A 17044-nucleotide genomic window follows, 5' to 3' on the forward strand; every position below is an offset into this window, starting at 1 on the left:
GAGTTAACACCAGTATCAGGTCTGTGGATTTAATGTCCTAACCAAGTTGATATCGAAAATTAAGTTTCATTTTTCCTTCTGAATAATATCAATAGTCGGTTGGGATTTGGAATCCACTAATTTGAATTTAACTGGTGCGCATAAATTGGAAAAAATAAGGAGCTGATAATGGTATTGTTGCACATGAATATCCGTTTGGCATTATCAAATGCAAGGATTTGAAATACAACATCATTAATAATATGATTTTTTCTCTCTTTTTTTTCCCTTTATTTTCTTTCTCCTTCTTAATTTCCACGCTTGACCTTCCAAATTTTTAAATCAACTCTTCAATTTATTTGTTCTTCAATATGATCATTTTTTTTTTATTATTTGTTTTATTTGAAATAATTTCTAAAATTAGATTTTTTTTTAATTTTATTCTCATTTGACTTTTTTTCATTTGTCATATTTGGTCCTTATTTTTTTAATTGCTAATTGTGTTATTTGAGATGATTTTTAAAAATAAATTTTTTATGTTTATATCCTCTTTCAATTTTTTTTTTTTCATATCAAATTTGATTCTCATTCTTTTGATCGTTATTTTTTTTATTTTAGTAATTTTTTAAATTGATATTTATTTTTTAATATTAAATTTAGTTGTTAATTGAGTTTTTTTATTAAGTCCAGGTCTAGGATTTCACAGGATATAAATTTGAATGATTTCATGCTATTAAATTAGTTGCTCACTTCATGATATTTTATCTGGTTTGCATTGCCAATTGTTGCTATGGTAGCGCATGTGGCCTCTTTTAGTGCTGTCATATAGTCTTTCGTAATAACATTAGAATCATCTCAATGAGTTCTTTTTGGTGGTGAGTGGTGCCCACAGTAGAGTGATAGTAAGTCTCCAACATACCTTTATTTCTTCTCCTCTAGAGTATGATATTGATAACTTTTTTATAGTTAATTATTGCTATTTTTTTTTGTTTTCTTTATTTATTATTAATGTTTTTTTAATCATATTATTAAGTTAATCAAACTTATTGAACATGATCAAGTCGATGACCCAGGTCTCAAATTTTTCTTACTTCTTTAAAAACACCAACGTCACCTAAACATCTTTTTAATGTTAGAAAGAAACTAACCTAGTTTGTAATTGTAACACCCCACCTCACTAGCAAGATATTGTCCTCTTTGGGCCCACACCCTCACGGATCTGTCCTTGTAGAAGCGAGCCCACCGTGGGGCCTGACTTCCCAAAACGCGTTTTACTAGTCAAGGTGAGCATGCACTTATAAGGCCCTGGTTCTGGACACTCGCTTCTGATGCGGGATCTTACAATCCCCCCATCTTAAGACGAGCCGTCCTCGGCTCTGATACCAAATGTAACACCCACCTCACTAGTAAAGATATTGTCCGCTTTGGGCCCACACCCTCACGGATTTGTCCTTGTAGAAGTGAGCCAACCGTGGGGCCTGACTTCCCAAAACGCGTCTTACTAGTCAAGGTGAGCATGCACTTATAAGGCCCTGGCTCTGGATACTCGCTTCCAATGTGAGATCTTACAGCAATGTTGCGTAGGTTAGCTATCTAGTTATTACCTATAAACTAAAAGCATAGGTGTCTTATCACTATTCATTGATGACATTATTGTAATTTCTTGATGTTTAAGGGTCATTAAAGGTTGGCCACTAGTCAATTGTACATTTGGATCCCTATGCATTTAATTTGTTATATTTCGATGTCATACTTCATTTTTCATCACATCCATCGTTGGTTGAACCGGTACAAATATTGTTATCGACTAAATTTAGTGTTTTTCAAAGGTAATTTTAATTAAAAATGTATTGAAATTATGTTTTTTTAAAATTTTTATTTATTGTTGACATAAGCAAGTTAAAACCATTAAAAAAAAACATAAAAAAAAATAATTTAATTATTTTTTATACAAAAAACAATTTGGAATGCATTTAAAAAACAATTTCAACCACGAAAACAAGCGACTACTTAATTCAGCTAGACTCTCACCATTTCTGTCTCTTAACTAATCAAATTCAAAAACCAAACTGGCTCATATTCGGTTTCAACAACAGGAATATTAGTGGTGGCGAAGGCATGTGAAAAATTCTCAAAAATGGGGCCGCTGGCTTCTGATTTCTCCCTCGACAAGTTGCCTGTATATTATATTATAGACGTTCTGGGAACGTAGGCCCCTGTGTACAGCTAGGTCTTTCTTTCTTATGGTAAAGAAATTTGCACCATCCATTGCATGTTCCCTGCTATGACACGATCCTTGGAGATAATGCGAGACAGTAGGTTTCTTATTCCAAACCTGAAGAAAGTGCAAATGTTCCAGAATTCATAAAAGAGTTCGTCCTAACACTATTCTATATATATATATGCTCGAGCTGCTGTATTTTATGTGAACGGTGGACGTCCATGATACTCTGTTATATGCTCGAGCTGCTGTATTTTATGTGAACGGTGGACGTCCATGATACTCTGTCATATGCTCGAGCTGCTGTACTTCCATGATACTCTGCTATATGCTCGAGCTGCTGTATTTTATGTGAATGGTGGACTTCCATGATACTCTGCTATATGCTCGAGCTGCTGTATTTTATGGTGGTCTTCCATGATACTCTGCTATAGCTAGTAAGACAGTGAGAAAGAAGGAGGAATTATGTTCTTGCACAACATGGCTTCATCTTTAGGTTTTGTCTTTAATAGTTATCTACGAGTGGATGGTGTTGACTTTGAATTTATTCCTACATTTCATCATTTTTTTCATCTTTAGGTTTTGTTTTTAATAGTTATCTACGAGTGGATGGTGTTGAGTTTGAATTTATTCCTACATTTCATCATTTTTCTATCTGTGACATACATTCATGTATAAAGAAATGATACTTGCAGGTTGTGTTCGCTTAAATGGTTAAAATTAGGGCTGTTAAATTGTTTTTTAAAGTTTTTTTTTTAATATATTAAAATGATAGTTTTTAAAATTTATTTTTGATAAAACATAAAAACAAATTTAATTAAAAAAAAATAAAATCTAATGAAAAACCAGTTTAATTACAACTCCAAATAGGACCATAAACAATTATGAATAAGTGGTATTCTAGTTTTTTTTTTTAAAAAAAAGTGAATCACTTTTTTTTTATTTACGTGGGTGTCCGGGCCATCTTGCATGCACCACGACTAATCCCACAGCTTACTGAACATCCTGCAAACCCAGTGAGCATGTAAAGCACCGCAGAGATGACAGACGTGCATGATGAGGTTTGAACCCAGGATGCAGAGGAAGGGAATAAGTTTCTTCAACCGCTGGGCTAAGACCTCAAGTGCAAAGTGAATCATTTTTGAAGTGATAGGTGAAGTAGTGAATGAATTCATTTTTTATGTTAATATTGTAAACGAGCTGAATATCATAATCTTCGCGTTAATTAAATTGAATTTAAATAAAGTTTGAGTATTATAGTGAGCTCCAAAATAAAATTGAAGTTTTTTATTTTTTTATCAAACTTAAACTTGTTAGCAAACAAAATGAAACCAGATAAATATAAACTAGTAGAGATTTTTTTTAATTAAACCCTTTATATCAATGCTGTAAATTAGCCTGATTTAGAATGTTAAGATTATTTAATATTTTATCTTATTGGTATTTCATAGTTAACTTACATTTACTATATAATAAACTACTATATTATAGTAATATCTTTTTTGAAGAAAAATATAATTCATTTTCATGGGTATTTGGAGTCGATCCAGTAATTCTCCAACTTATTCATAATTTGGATTGCAACCCTACCACTGCTAAGATACAAGGAATAAAAGAAAAGTGAAGGAATAGAATTTAGTGTTAGAATCCGCGTAGCAGCCAGGAGCCATCCATTCGAGAGCACTTTGCTTCTTGATGTTGAAGTACAATCTATGGGCCCTACAAATCACAACCATTGGTTTAGAAAGATGTGGGACCCAATCGTCAAAGGTTGTACTGTGCACTGTGCACTGTGTTGTATGATAAAATCTCTGACCAAAAACCTCAAGTGCGTCTCCATCTTGTCTTTCTCCGTCGAATAGCCAAATCTGTCGCATTTCTTATTATATCGTATCATATCTTTAGATTTTATACTGTGCAGGTATAGTTATTTTTTAAATTAAAATAATATTTTTTTTATTTTTAAAAATAGCATACCAAAAACGATTCAAAATATTTTTTAAAAAATTATTTTTTAAAAACATAAATTGATTTACTTTTTCAAACGCTTTTTTTATATCATATCTTCAAATTCCACTAGATCATTATAATTTTAAGAATTTATAATTTTATTTAATTTTTAAAAAAATATTTGAAAAGATAAAAATTAACATGCTAAATTATAAAAATCACCAAAAAAATATAAACAATATTAATATAATATGTTTTTCAAGCTAGACAAATATAAAAGCAAAAACTATGCAAAACACCCTTTACATCTGGCTTAAATCTTTATAGCTTTTATTTATATAAAAGTTGCACCTTTACCTTATAGTAAAGTCCATAAAAAGTATCATTGCTCGCACGAAAACTTCACTTTGTTAGGTGTTTTTAGAAACCCGTGTAAATTATATTTTTTTAAATTTTAATTTTTTTTATGATTTTAGATTGTTTTGATATAATGATATCAGAAATATTTTTTTAAAAATAAAAAAAATTTATTTTAATATATTTTTAAACAAAAAACATTTTAAACTGTCATTATTATCACGATTTAAAACAAACCTTTAATATAATAAAGTTATAAAATTGGGATAAGTTTATATATACACGCATGATGTCCTTTTCATGTTTCAATCAAGGTTTAAAATCAAACTTCTTTTTAAAAAGATAAGTTCTAAGATTCAGATTTAATTTTTTGTTTACTTGTGGGGTTTGGAGAATCCGAGAGGACCACCATAATTCCTCTTTTCTCAAGAATCCATACATTTCTTATCAACGTACATGGACATCTATTTCTATAGGTTTTTGCCTCAATGAAAAAATAAAATGTTCACCAAATTATAAATGTTTTCCAACAAAAGGTTTGATACAGTCATTTTAAGGTATTTGATGGGGTAAAAAAAATTATGGGCACCCGAGGCCATTCACCCTGGAGCTGGAAGAAATCAGGCACGAAAATTTTGTTGTATAATAAAATAGTAAAAAAACCTTTCCCTACGCGCAAATCCTTAGGTGGAACACACATGCCAAAAAAAAAAAAAAAAAAAAACAAGGGGGCGTCTGTTCATTTTTCAAGCTCCAAACAGAAGACCGAGAGCCAGGGAAATTTCCCTATAAAGACAGGAGTGAAGTCATATTGAGTGTGTATCTGCGAGCGAGAGTCTTACAAATCCTACAAATTGTGCCGAAGCACTTTATAAAGCACTGGCTGAAACCGGTGAACTCTGTCTCTTCATCTGCATCTTGTGCTACTGAGGTTAGTTTCTGTTGTTTTTATCACCAAAAGACCCTCTCTTTTTCTGTTTTCCTCTGATCGGTTTGTTTCATCTACGTTAATCTTGGTTTCCTAATCATTAAATCTGAATACAGATTGCGTTGTAGTGATTGAATTGCTGTAATATCTACTTGCTTCTCTCAAAGTTTCCTTCTTTATTCCAAATTTTGCCTGTTTCAATGAAAACACAGTTTAAAGTGGGAGTTAGCCATGGCGGGTTCGTCTTCTGTGCAGCCACAGTTCATTGCCAGCACTGGAAATAGGAGTTTCTCTAATGCACCATTGATTGAGAATTCAGATCCTGAACAAATTGTCGTGCCTGATGTAAGTTTTCTTTTAAACAATCAATACTACTATTGATTCTCATTAGAGTCGCCATGTTTGCACTTACTCCATTTTTATTCTATCTCTATTATAATTTAATGAGAGATTTTTATAGACGAAAAGTGACGCCAAAGAAAATATGAATACACACTTGTGTACATGTATATACGTGTGCCAGGGAATCTGGCCCAAAAATATCTCGACTTAGAAACATAAAAAAACTTTGGATGTATGCATGTGGGTTTGTGTGTTTCTATGTGTTTCAGACTAGTACGAGGTTCATGTCTTTCATGTCTGGCATTCCTGTGGGACCCATCTCGGGGAGCCACCAATATATGAACTTGCATATGTTGAAAAATTTTGCGTTTGAATATATGTATAATATTTGCTTGTGTGTTGCATTTGGTATCGTCCATTTGTTTGAATTAAGCTCTCATCATGAGTGCGTGAAAAGATGGTGTTTGTGGTAAGGAATTGAGATAATTGAATGACTTTTGAGGTTAGTAAAGATGATGTAAGCTTGTTTTATAGAAACAAAGAGTCAAATGGTGTTTTAGGAAGCAAATTTAAGTGATAATTACTGCTTGGTGTCATGGTGTAATTACTTAATTCAATTCAAATTTGTTTTCTCTTCATTTGTTTCTCTATTAAGGTAGGGAACAACTTGCAGGGCTGAAACATGGTATCTAAATATCATAGCATTCAACTGACTGATATCATCATTGTAGTTGTTTTATTTTTTTTCTCTATCTCTTTCAATTCGATTGACAGACTTTCAATTACTTTTCCATTTCCATCTTTGACTTTATAGAAATGAGACGGATGAGATAAAAAGATTGAATAGTTCTGTTCCCCTCAATTATATCATTGCTGATGTTAGTCTAGTTATAAATTCCAAGGCTGTATTATTATTTTGAACTTACCTGTAAGAATATGATGAGGTTTATTTTGTACCTGAAAATGCAAGAGATTTTTTTTTAAAATTTTTATTCAGTCATGCTTTTCTGTCGTTTCTTCAATATCCTAATGACAGTTAGGGTGACATAAGCATTCAAATTATGTACTTGACATTTGTAAGGACTTGGAGCTTCCCATGTCTCCCAAAAGGCTTGTGGTGTATGAACAACACTGGAACTTTTATGTGTTTCTCAAACCTTTAGATTATCCTGAGAAAGGCAGTGACTCCTGCAGCGTGTATTGGAAAGGTCTTTTTTGTCTTGCTCTCCTTTATATAGCTCACGTCCTCAAACAATTTCATGACTTGTCATTATGGAAATTCTTAGCGATTAGTGTTGGCATCTGCCTGGTAAATAAATGTCTGAATGTTTTATTAGTGGTGGAGGATATTCAAATGACATGACAAACTTTTGAGAAATCTATGGGCGGATATATTGGAGAATTTTGGCATGCACGTGATGGCCAGAAAGGAGAATGATAATAGGTTAAAGCATGGGAAACTCTTCTTCTAACAGTCACATAGATAGGTTGTGCCAGCAGATAGTTTGTTTGCTATGCTTTCATGTTGTGGAAAAGTAGCATGATCTAGTGCAATGAGGAATGTGAAGCATATTGCAGCTTGCAAACTATGATAATGTTTCCAAAATTGACTTCAACATAAGCTCTTTTATTAACAAAAAGATCAATACCATGTCTCTGTATATGATACGAAAAAAATTGAATATACTTATTTATCGAGGCATAAATGTTTCATGTATAATTTTATTATTCATCAGAATCTTGGGTGCCGATGGTTCTCAGCCTTAAGATGTTCCTATCAGGCATTCTGGATGTTTCTAGCATGAAACTTGTGATTGATAATATGGCTATGGGCTTCATTGCTTGTCTATATGAAATTGCCTTAAATGTAAAATGCTTGATTGAATGTCAATGTGTACCTTGTTTATGCAGAGGAAAAGCTGGAAAAACCTATTTGCATACATGGGTCCGGGGTTCCTTGTTTCAATTGCATACATTGACCCTGGAAATTGTAAGATCAAAAGCATTTCTTTGTTATGCTGCTTGTAACATGGTTAGAAATAATGACAAGTGCTGAATATTTTGTTTTAACTTGCAGTTGAAACTGACCTGCAGTCAGGAGCGCAATACAAGTATGAGGTATCTTAATTCAGTTTGTTTTCCCTCTTGATTTCAGCCTTTGAAATATGTCAAAATGAAATGTTATCAAAGAAGAGATCTGGAGCATCATTGGTGGAATACCATAAAAAGTCGTGCTAGAGGGTAAATTGGAATTTTGCACTACAATGAATTTTATGGAATACAGTAGCTAATATTTATGCACATTTCCCTCGTATTCCTCCCCTGAAAAAAAAAAAGGCACCAGAATGATGGCTCTATCATGTGGCATAGTGCGTCAAGGGTCTCAGGTGTCTTGATAGACACCTTTTTGAAAGTGAAAATCTAGAGCCTGCAGAAAGTTTCTAGCATGTGGATTTGTTAGGGGTTTTCTTCTTCTTTTTTTTAAGAAAATTGTTTGTGTGCTGTTGCTTTTCCTGAAGTCCTTCCATTTAAAAAACTTGCAGTTACTTTGGATCATATTAGTGGCTTCATGTGCTGCTCTTATTATCCAATCTCTTGCAGCAAACCTGGGTGTTGTCACTGGTATGTGAAATCTAAACTTGCTAATTTGTTCTACATCTTCTCCACTGTTTCCTTATTAATACTGATTTTTTTTCAAAAATTATCTTTCTCATTGTAGGAAAACATTTAGCAGAACACTGTAGGAATGAATATCCTAGAATACCAAACTTCATCTTGTGGGTCCTTGCTGAAATTGCTATAGTTGCATGTGACATTCCTGAAGGTGAGGGTATCTCTGGTTTGCTTTTGAGCATTGCATGTCATTACGAGTATAATGAAGTCATTGCTCCAAGCATCAAACATGTGTGTGCACATGCATGTACTTAATATGCGATACAGCACCCCGCTCTTGTTTTCAACTGATTTTAATTTTTAGAGGAATACATGGCCAAAATGCTGGTGTATTAAAAGAGAACAGCCTGTTTCTTTCATGTTATTAATCGATGTTTGGTACCAAAAAAATGCTTCCTTCTCCTTCCAGTGATTGGGACAGCCTTTGCATTGAACATGCTCTTCAAAATTCCGGTATGGATTGGTGTTCTTCTGACTGGACTCAGCACTCTTGTCCTTTTAGCACTACAGCAATATGGGGTAATTTGATTTCTTCCCAATTGCTATATGTTTTCAACACTGTCTTGACGTTTCACTTATCCAGAAGAAGAAGGTGCTCTTGCTACTGCATTTCTATTGTGTTGAATTAAACCTTGTTAGTCCATCCTGTTTTCCTTGTACAGGTCCGGAAGCTTGAATTCTTTATTGCTTTTCTCGTGTGTACCATAGCTGGATGCTTTTTTGCAGAGCTTGGCTATGCAAAGCCTGATGCGAAGGAAGTTCTGAAAGGGCTCTTTGTTCCGCAATTAAAGGGAAATGGTGCTGCTGGTCTGGCAATTTCACTTCTCGGTGCCATGGTTATGCCGTATGTGTTTTATGTTCAATCTATCCATGTTATCTTGCATTTGTAAAACCTCTCTTAAATTTGCCAGACTTACATGACATCCTTGCAGGCACAATCTCTTTCTCCATTCAGCATTGGTGCTTTCAAGGAAAATCCCACGATCTGTGCATGGCATCAAGGTAAATATGATGGTAGACTACTTTGAGCTTGCTTGTGCATGTACTTGAGAAAAGCCTCAAGTTTGTTTTCATGCATGTGCATGTTAATGTGTAGTTCAAGTGCTCAAAAGTGCTTTGATATTAAAAGGGTTGAGTCATTGAGAGTAGGCAGTTCTAAAGCCTCTTTGGAAAGATTATATACATGTGCAACATTTGTGCTCTCGTCTGCTAGTGGATTTCCCAACTGTTTTTTGGTCGTTGTAAACTGCAGAATTTACTAACAAAATCACAAAATAAATTTCAGTGTTTAGCCTTCTGGTCAGTGAGCTTTTAGCCATTTAAGTGTTATTTGTTACCTTCCTACCTGTTGTCTCATGCTTGCTCTCTGGCACATGTAGACAATAGCTTTGGCTGATAGGGGAAGAATCTTCAAGCAAACTAATTAGTTAATTGTATAGGCCTGATTTAATTTCTGTTCTGGCCTGTTCTTAAAATTTTTGGCGCACTTTCAGATTGATAACTTTTAAAATCATTAGCAATATGTTCCAGAATGAACTTCTTGAAATATGGATCTACACTGTCTATTTATTAACAGGCAGAAATGAATGCCATTCTTGTTCACAGGAGGCTTGCAGATTTTACATGATAGAAAGTGGCTTTGCTCTCGTTTTGGCCTTTCTCATCAATATATCTATCATTGCCGTCAGCGGTGCAGTTTGCAACTCCCAAAATATAAATGCTCAAGATCAAGAAAACTGCGAGGACTTGGACTTGAACAAAGCTTCCTTTCTTCTTAAAGTATGCAATTCAGCAACATTTTCAATAATCTGATTGTCCTGTCAATTCTGACATGGTTTTCTACTATTATAACATATTGTGATCTTTCAATTTCCTCAGTGCTCTCTTGATCCAGATACTTTTTTTCATGATAGTGCCATTGTGGTTTCTTGCTTGCAGAATGTATTAGGTAGTTGGAGTTCGAAACTTTTTGCAATTGCTTTGCTGGCATCAGGTCAGAGCTCTACAATAACAGGAACTTATGCAGGGCAGTATGTCATGCAGGTATTTGATAGTCACTCTTAGAAATTCTTATTTCTCAATGTCAGCACATGAATTTCCGACTAGAAAGCAGTCGCTTTGAACTTAAGAAATAGACTTCATGGTAGCATTCTTAAATTTTGTTGCAGAGTATTAGATGTTCTGCAATTCAAATTGTCAGTGTTGTTTCTTTTGCTTCCTGGGGCTGTTTTGTCACTCTTTATTCCATTCATTTCTTACTGCAGGGATTTCTTGATTTACGATTGACACCATGGTTAAGGAACTTCCTAACTCGAAGCTTAGCCATAGTCCCTAGTTTAATTGTTGCAATCATTGGGGGCTCTGCCGGGGCTGGAAAGCTGATCATTATTGCATCGGTATGATCTGTTCGACACAAATACTATGTTTTCAGAACAATACATTCATTTATTTCTCAGATCTATAACTGTGCAGTGGACAGAATATAAACACAGCTAGAGCGATTGCAGAAAGTAACATTAAATTTAAACTTGTGGCAGTTTCAATGTTTAATTTCTCTTGTCGAGTCAGTGATGTTTTGGAATGTTGCCTTTTTCTTTTTCTTTGGGAAGTAATGATATTCTATGACGATGATGTGCAATAAAAATACTGCTTTTGTGGTGGTTTAAATATATTTCCCTGCTCATTGTCCTAAATGGGACAAGGTGATGCTTCACGAGTCTCAGATAATAACTTCATTCACAATCATGTCAGTGAATTATTTTCTTATCTAGAAATAAAATCTTAACATGACTGACATATAGGATGTCTTTTATTTTAATGGCTCCCTTTTTATATTGATTTCTACCATCTAATGCGATCTTGTGTGAGAGAGCCATTAGTTATAATGCACATTGTTTCATACCAAAGGCAGTTCTCTGGAAATCATGCCTTCTTGTGTGAACACTAAGTCCAGCTTTTAGTAAAAATAAAAAAAAAAGGCAATCTTTTTGCTGTTGTTTTACAGTCCAATAGAAATCAGGGTAAAAACTCCTGTTGTCTCTTTGCATTTCTAGCTCATTTTTCATGTTGTATTGCAGATGATTCTATCTTTTGAGCTCCCTTTTGCTCTCGTTCCGCTTCTCAAGTTCACAAGTAGCAAAACCAAGATGGGGATATATGCCAACTCAACTACGGTATTACCTTGACATTGTTTGTCTTAAGTTTTGTTCAGCATTAAATTTGGAGATTTCAATTTAGGTTCAGAATGCCATGACTATCTTCAGCACGGTTTACTCTTGAAAATATCTCAATAAGATCATCAAAGAAATATTTATAATATCCAATAAAACAGTTGTCTTCGCATGCCATGCTTGAAATATGTTGTGTTCATTCTGCATATATACCATTTTATTTTATTTTTAATCATCAATTAATATAATCCTCCTCCGCAGATTTCATCTATTACCTGGGTCATTGGTTTTCTTATCATGGCAATAAATATATACTACCTTGCATCTAGCTTCATCAAGATTCTTCTTCATGGCCATCTAAAGCTTGTAGCTGCCATCTTTCTTGGAATATTTGGATTTTTGGGCATGACATTGTATTTGGCTGGGATTGCATACTTGGTGTTTCGTAAAAACAAGAAGGCTACACATCTTGTAGCTCTAACATCTGAAAATCCGCAAATTGCCAACGAGTCTGGTAATGCAGGAGTGTTCAGTCTCCCTAGAGAAGACATAGCATGCATGCAGTTGCCTCAGAGGAGGAGTAATGCAAATGATTTGTAAATCATAGGGCAAGTGATATCTCAAGGTCACTAACTTCTAGTGATTGAGATAAACACTAGAGACGAGGTTATAATCTATTTCGTTTTCTAATCCACAATTTGCTTCTGTCTTACCATTGTTATGTGATGACCGAACATCTTTGTGGACCAAACAACTATGCTGAATAAACCATGTGCTTGAGATATTCAGAGAGCATGTCACCACGCATTTCCTTCTCGCATCCACTCTTGCAGAGCTTCTTTCGTAGAACTAAGTGAAATGCAAAAACAATTCAGTGTGGCTATGGATGATTTGTTTTGTAGATTAACTTATTTTTAGACCTTATTTTGAAAGATGGATAATCAATTCTCAATCCAAGGGAATTTCCGTATTCAAATTGGATTAAACTTAAACAACAACAACCAAAAAAAAAAAAACACAACAAAAAACGAAACACTCTAAGGTTACATCCAATAATTGATTAATTTAGGGATTAAAACATTCATTATAAAAGGATTAATCTAAGCACGAAGACAATTAGAGGTCTTTACATATAGAAGACAGTAACACTTGCACACTGACATTGACATTCTTCTTTAGTATATTTTCTTTTAGTATGTATTTTACAAACAACTGCAACCACACTTGAGGTGTGGACCTCTACCCTGCTAATAAACGAGCCTTTATTGAATGTTCACAGAGTCTTCAACATGTTTTGGGATTGGAAGGATACCCTTTTCCTGCAAGCTCTTAACAGATTCATACAGGCACTGTTTCACTGGGACGAATTCGATGCCCAGATCCTTGATCTTCTGGTTTGTGAGCTTGTAGTTTTGTTTTCTTGGGTTCTTCTCATCAGAACACCTGCAAATGCATTGCAACACAAAATATTAATATTCAATATAAATAAAAAAAAACAAAACATTATTAATAATTCTTTCTGCTAACTCATGTTTTTTTACTATATGTATAATAAGGACATAAAACCCTTTTCTTCATTTATTTTCTTATTTTGGGATGAATATGGATGAAGTATCAAAAAACTGTCATGCAACAGGATTTTATTCTTTAATTTAATTATTGTACAAAATCTTCCAACATTCATTGCACTAAGTTGCTTTATATATATATATCAAATGTCAACGAGAAAGTAATAAATATACAAGCCTTAAATTGACTTTCTTGTGCAAATATTTTGTTTCTTAAAATCACAATATAATTTTGCTAATGAAGATTTGAAGAAAAATCGGGAAAGGACCATGAAAGAAAAATAGGTTAGAAAAATAATACAAGTTTCATTACGTTAGAAAAAACCAATTTATTCTAACTTTTCGATTGAAGTAGTTTTTTAGAGGTGTTAAGCTCGTGATTATTATAAAGTTGTTCAAAATCATAAGAACTTACTTGGTGGGGATGGGATACTCCGGGAAGAACTTTGCAAGGATTTCCACCACCTCTCCACGGTGAAGCATTTTCTCAAAGCAAATGTAACGGCCGGAGGCAGAAGGTGTCTCGAAGACTAAAATGTGGGCTACGGCCACATCCCTAACATGCACATAGGCTTGAACAGCGTTAGCATATGTCTTGGCTGAGCCGGTTAGGTACTTGAGGATGTGAAGGATGCTAGCATTGACAGTGGGTTGCAACAATGGTCCAAGCACCACCACTGGGTTCACCACCACTAGGTCAACTCCTTTGTTCCTAGCCACATCCCATGCATCCTGTTCTGCCACAGTCTTTCCATAGCAATACCAATTCTGCAATTCCAGGATGAACTTACATCAAGATGTGAAGGACAGGCAATTAGGATTTCAAGATGCAGTAATTAAGTCCTATGACGCAAGGAATAATGAACTTACATCACGATATCTTAGAGATATTCTTATTTACACCTGCTCTGTATGCTTTTAGTGCTCTAATTAGGAGCTATTTAATTATGTTAATCATCACGTGTTGTTAATTAAATACCTTGGTGTTCTTGCAATACTCAAGATCACTCCAGCAAGATTCATCAACGACAACATCAGGGCTCCTGTGGGGGTCCATGTACACAGTACCAATTGAGGACGTGAAAACCACTCGTCGGACTTTGGCCTCAGCTGCTGCCATGATCACATTCTTGGTTCCATTCACTGCTGGCTCCATCACCTTGTCCTTCAAGTATGTAACACAAAATCATCAAAACCAAATTTGAAGAAAACATACTTTGCATCATGAATTACGGGAAAAAAAATGTATAAAATCTTTTTCTAACATTTGTCGGTGACACCCGTACTTAAATTTACCGGCAACCTAAAATTTGTCCTTGGAAGTCCAAGTGTTGTTTTTATATTCTCTTCTTAAAATTCTCAGCATCCAAACAAATTTTTTACTACCAATGTACCGAAAAAAAAAAGAAAAAAAAAAGGAAACATACTGGATCGTCTGTGACAGGACAAGCAGTATGGAAAACTCCATCACACCCTTGAATAGCCTCTTTAACAGACTCATAATCAAGAATATCAGCCTTGCATAAAGTTAATCTTTCTTGAGCTCCTTCAAGCTCCCTCAAATGGGAGTTCTTGGGATCAGCTGTGTATAACAACACAAATACAAAGCATTAAATTAACAGAAAAGGGAAAGGGAAAGAATCCAAGTGCTTAATTATTATAAACTAACCTGGGTTCCTCACAGTTCCTTTAACAGAGTAACCTTTCTCTAGAAGAAGCTTAACAATCCATGATGCAATGAAGCCACCAGCCCCGGTGACACAGACAGTTTGGCCTTGGCATGGAAGTGATGAAGTATGGACAGGCATGTTGTTTTGATATGTGTATTATGTGTGCGTGTTTGGTGGTGGAACGAAGGAAGAGAGACAGAGAGAGGGAGGTGTTTTCCTTTTCTCTTGATTTAGGAGCGGATGTATTTATAGGTACGTGACTGAGTTTTTGTAATATGAATCGTCAACACCAAGTCCTGAATTTATAGCTGTTATTCTTTTAAGGTTTTGTGTGCTGGTTAATCATGATGTTTACGTCAGCCTGCTCTTCTTCAACTTCCACCACATAATCTTGTGTGCGAATTGGATTCAATCCACTGTTTTAAAAGACTTTATGAATAAATTAATGTCCATTGATTAATTAAAACTCTTAAAACAGCAAACAGTTTGGTGGAAATTAAAGTGCGATTATAATTACTAATAAACCTTGTATGGAATCCTGATTGTTTTGTACTCTAGTTTTTGACTCTTGTTTTTGACCAAAATGTAATTATAAGCTACTCATAAATTAAGAAATTAAAATATATTATACACAAAGACCCATTGGTTGTCGATTCACAGGTAGAGAGCAGTACTTTAATTTTGTTTTGGAAGGAGAGGGAAAGCATCTCATGGATGACAAGTGTTCATGCTAAAGAATATTTGGTTATGATAATTATATATAAGATAGACTGAATTTTTTGAATTCAAGACATAGTGTGTCATAATTGAAGAAATTGAAGAATAAATTGATGTCCATTGATTAATCCTACCCCTAAACCAGCAAAGAATTTGGTGGAAAAAAAATACGCCGACCATAAATCTAGATAAGGGCAGAGAGATAAGGGCATTAATGCTAGGATGGGTGGCAAGTGTTAATGTTGAAAAATCTAGATATTATTTTAGAATAGAAAATAAAATTTAAATAAAGAAGACGGGAACATGGAATAAGAGAAGGAAATAAAATTGTGTTTGATAACAATACAAATACAAGAGATGGAATGAATTTTTTTGTTCTATATAAGATATAGGTGATGGGACCATAATTTTTTTGTACTGTGTTTTTAAAAAGAATTTAATTTTTTATTTTGCATTATTTTTTTTGTATGTTTTTTTATTATTTTGATTTGTTGATATCAAAAATAAATTTAAATAATAAAATATTATTTTACAATAAAAAATACTTTAAAAATCAAACACTAATTTAATATATTGATTATAATATTTATGTAAGCCAACTTTTCTCCAACCCAGTGTGAATTGGATTTAATATAGAAAAATTGACGAATAAATGAATGTCCACTGATTAATTAATACAAGTAAACCAGCAAAGAATCTGGTGGGAAAAAAAATTTGAAATAAAGCCACTAATAAATCTTACATGGAAAACTTATTGTTTTATGTCTGTATTTTTTGGACCAAAAGTGCGTGTTGTTTTTTACCACTCTCCTATCCTCTTGTTTTTCTTTGGCTTTTACATGAAACTTAACTATTTAAGAAGATGGTATGATTCAAAGAACTGCATGATCTTTTACCAATGCCTTCACTTATGAAATTAACCTGATAATAAAGTTTGATCTTAAAAAGATAAATTGTATTGTGATGTGATACTTTTTATTGATGAAATGCTCAACATAATAATTTTATAGATAAATTCGTTGGTACTATTTTATTTATAACCTAGCGATCGATCCTTCTCTCCCCTTCCCCCCATTTCTCCTTCTTTATGGATTTTTGTTATACAACAAACAACCACCCTCGCCTCCCTCTCTTAATTTCAACACATTTCAACTTCTCGCAACAAATTCAGTCACCACAACACTCGGTTTGTTAGCATCCATGCTCTAATTCAGATTTAATTGAGGATTCTCTACCTTAAGTAAGCAAATCTATTCATTTTTATTTGAACATAATTTTTTTTTATAGTAATGTTTTTTGCATATTTTTGTAGTGTGTGTGTGTGTATTTTTGGGATGTTTACTTGTTTTATTCTTAGATAATTTTGTTTTATGGATTTATGATTTGTAATGTTATGGTTTTTTTTTTAGATTTTATAAAATTATATATTTTTTTATAAATTAATAAAACTTATGAAAAATATTTGACTT

At 33.7% G+C, this 17044-nt stretch overlaps 2 protein-coding genes across 2 annotated transcripts; one reads left to right on the forward strand and one right to left on the reverse strand.

Moving 5' to 3' along the window:
• The first annotated feature begins 5203 nt into the window (after window positions 1-5203).
• Window positions 5204-12404, forward strand: LOC118034051 (metal transporter Nramp1). Its single transcript, XM_035039205.2, has 14 exons — window positions 5204-5438; window positions 5648-5780; window positions 7689-7767; window positions 7855-7895; window positions 8321-8399; window positions 8497-8601; window positions 8860-8969; window positions 9113-9294; window positions 9383-9452; window positions 10056-10229; window positions 10389-10493; window positions 10715-10846; window positions 11528-11623; window positions 11882-12404. The coding sequence occupies exons 2-14, from the start codon at window positions 5667-5669 to the stop codon at window positions 12218-12220; spliced, it is 1626 nt and encodes a 541-aa protein (XP_034895096.1). The 5' UTR covers window positions 5204-5438; window positions 5648-5666; the 3' UTR covers window positions 12221-12404.
• A 247-nt stretch (window positions 12405-12651) lies between these two features.
• Window positions 12652-15139, reverse strand: LOC118034053 (cinnamoyl-CoA reductase 1). Its single transcript, XM_035039207.2, has 5 exons — window positions 14858-15139; window positions 14616-14770; window positions 14168-14353; window positions 13604-13956; window positions 12652-13063 (listed from the first exon to the last, which is right to left on the reverse strand). The coding sequence occupies exons 1-5, from the start codon at window positions 14994-14996 to the stop codon at window positions 12883-12885; spliced, it is 1014 nt and encodes a 337-aa protein (XP_034895098.1). The 5' UTR covers window positions 14997-15139; the 3' UTR covers window positions 12652-12882.
• Window positions 15140-17044: the final 1905 nt, after the last annotated feature.

Source organism: Populus alba, chromosome 1 (assembly GCF_005239225.2).
Source record: "Populus alba chromosome 1, ASM523922v2, whole genome shotgun sequence".
In the NCBI taxonomy this organism is placed as follows: Eukaryota; Viridiplantae; Streptophyta; class Magnoliopsida; order Malpighiales; family Salicaceae; genus Populus; species Populus alba.

What these genes read in the sequence shown, in the direction of transcription:
- LOC118034051 (XM_035039205.2), top strand. Translation starts at nt 5,667, where the DNA reads ATGGCGGGTTCGTCTTCTGTGCAGCCACAGTTCATTGCCAGCACTGGA. An exon ending in GAGCGCAATACAAGTATGAG is followed by an intron (nt 7,896 to 8,320) that starts GTATCTTAATTC and finishes AAAAACTTGCAG; the next exon opens with TTACTTTGGATCATATTAGT. An exon ending in CAGGGCAGTATGTCATGCAG is followed by an intron (nt 10,494 to 10,714) that starts GTATTTGATAGT and finishes TTCTTACTGCAG; the next exon opens with GGATTTCTTGATTTACGATT.
- LOC118034053 (XM_035039207.2), bottom strand. Translation starts at nt 14,996, where the DNA reads ATGCCTGTCCATACTTCATCACTTCCATGCCAAGGCCAAACTGTCTGT. An exon ending in GTCCTGTCACAGACGATCCA is followed by an intron (nt 14,354 to 14,615) that starts GTATGTTTCCTT and finishes ACATACTTGAAG; the next exon opens with GACAAGGTGATGGAGCCAGC. An exon ending in AGTATTGCAAGAACACCAAG is followed by an intron (nt 13,957 to 14,167) that starts GTATTTAATTAA and finishes CTGGAATTGCAG; the next exon opens with AATTGGTATTGCTATGGAAA.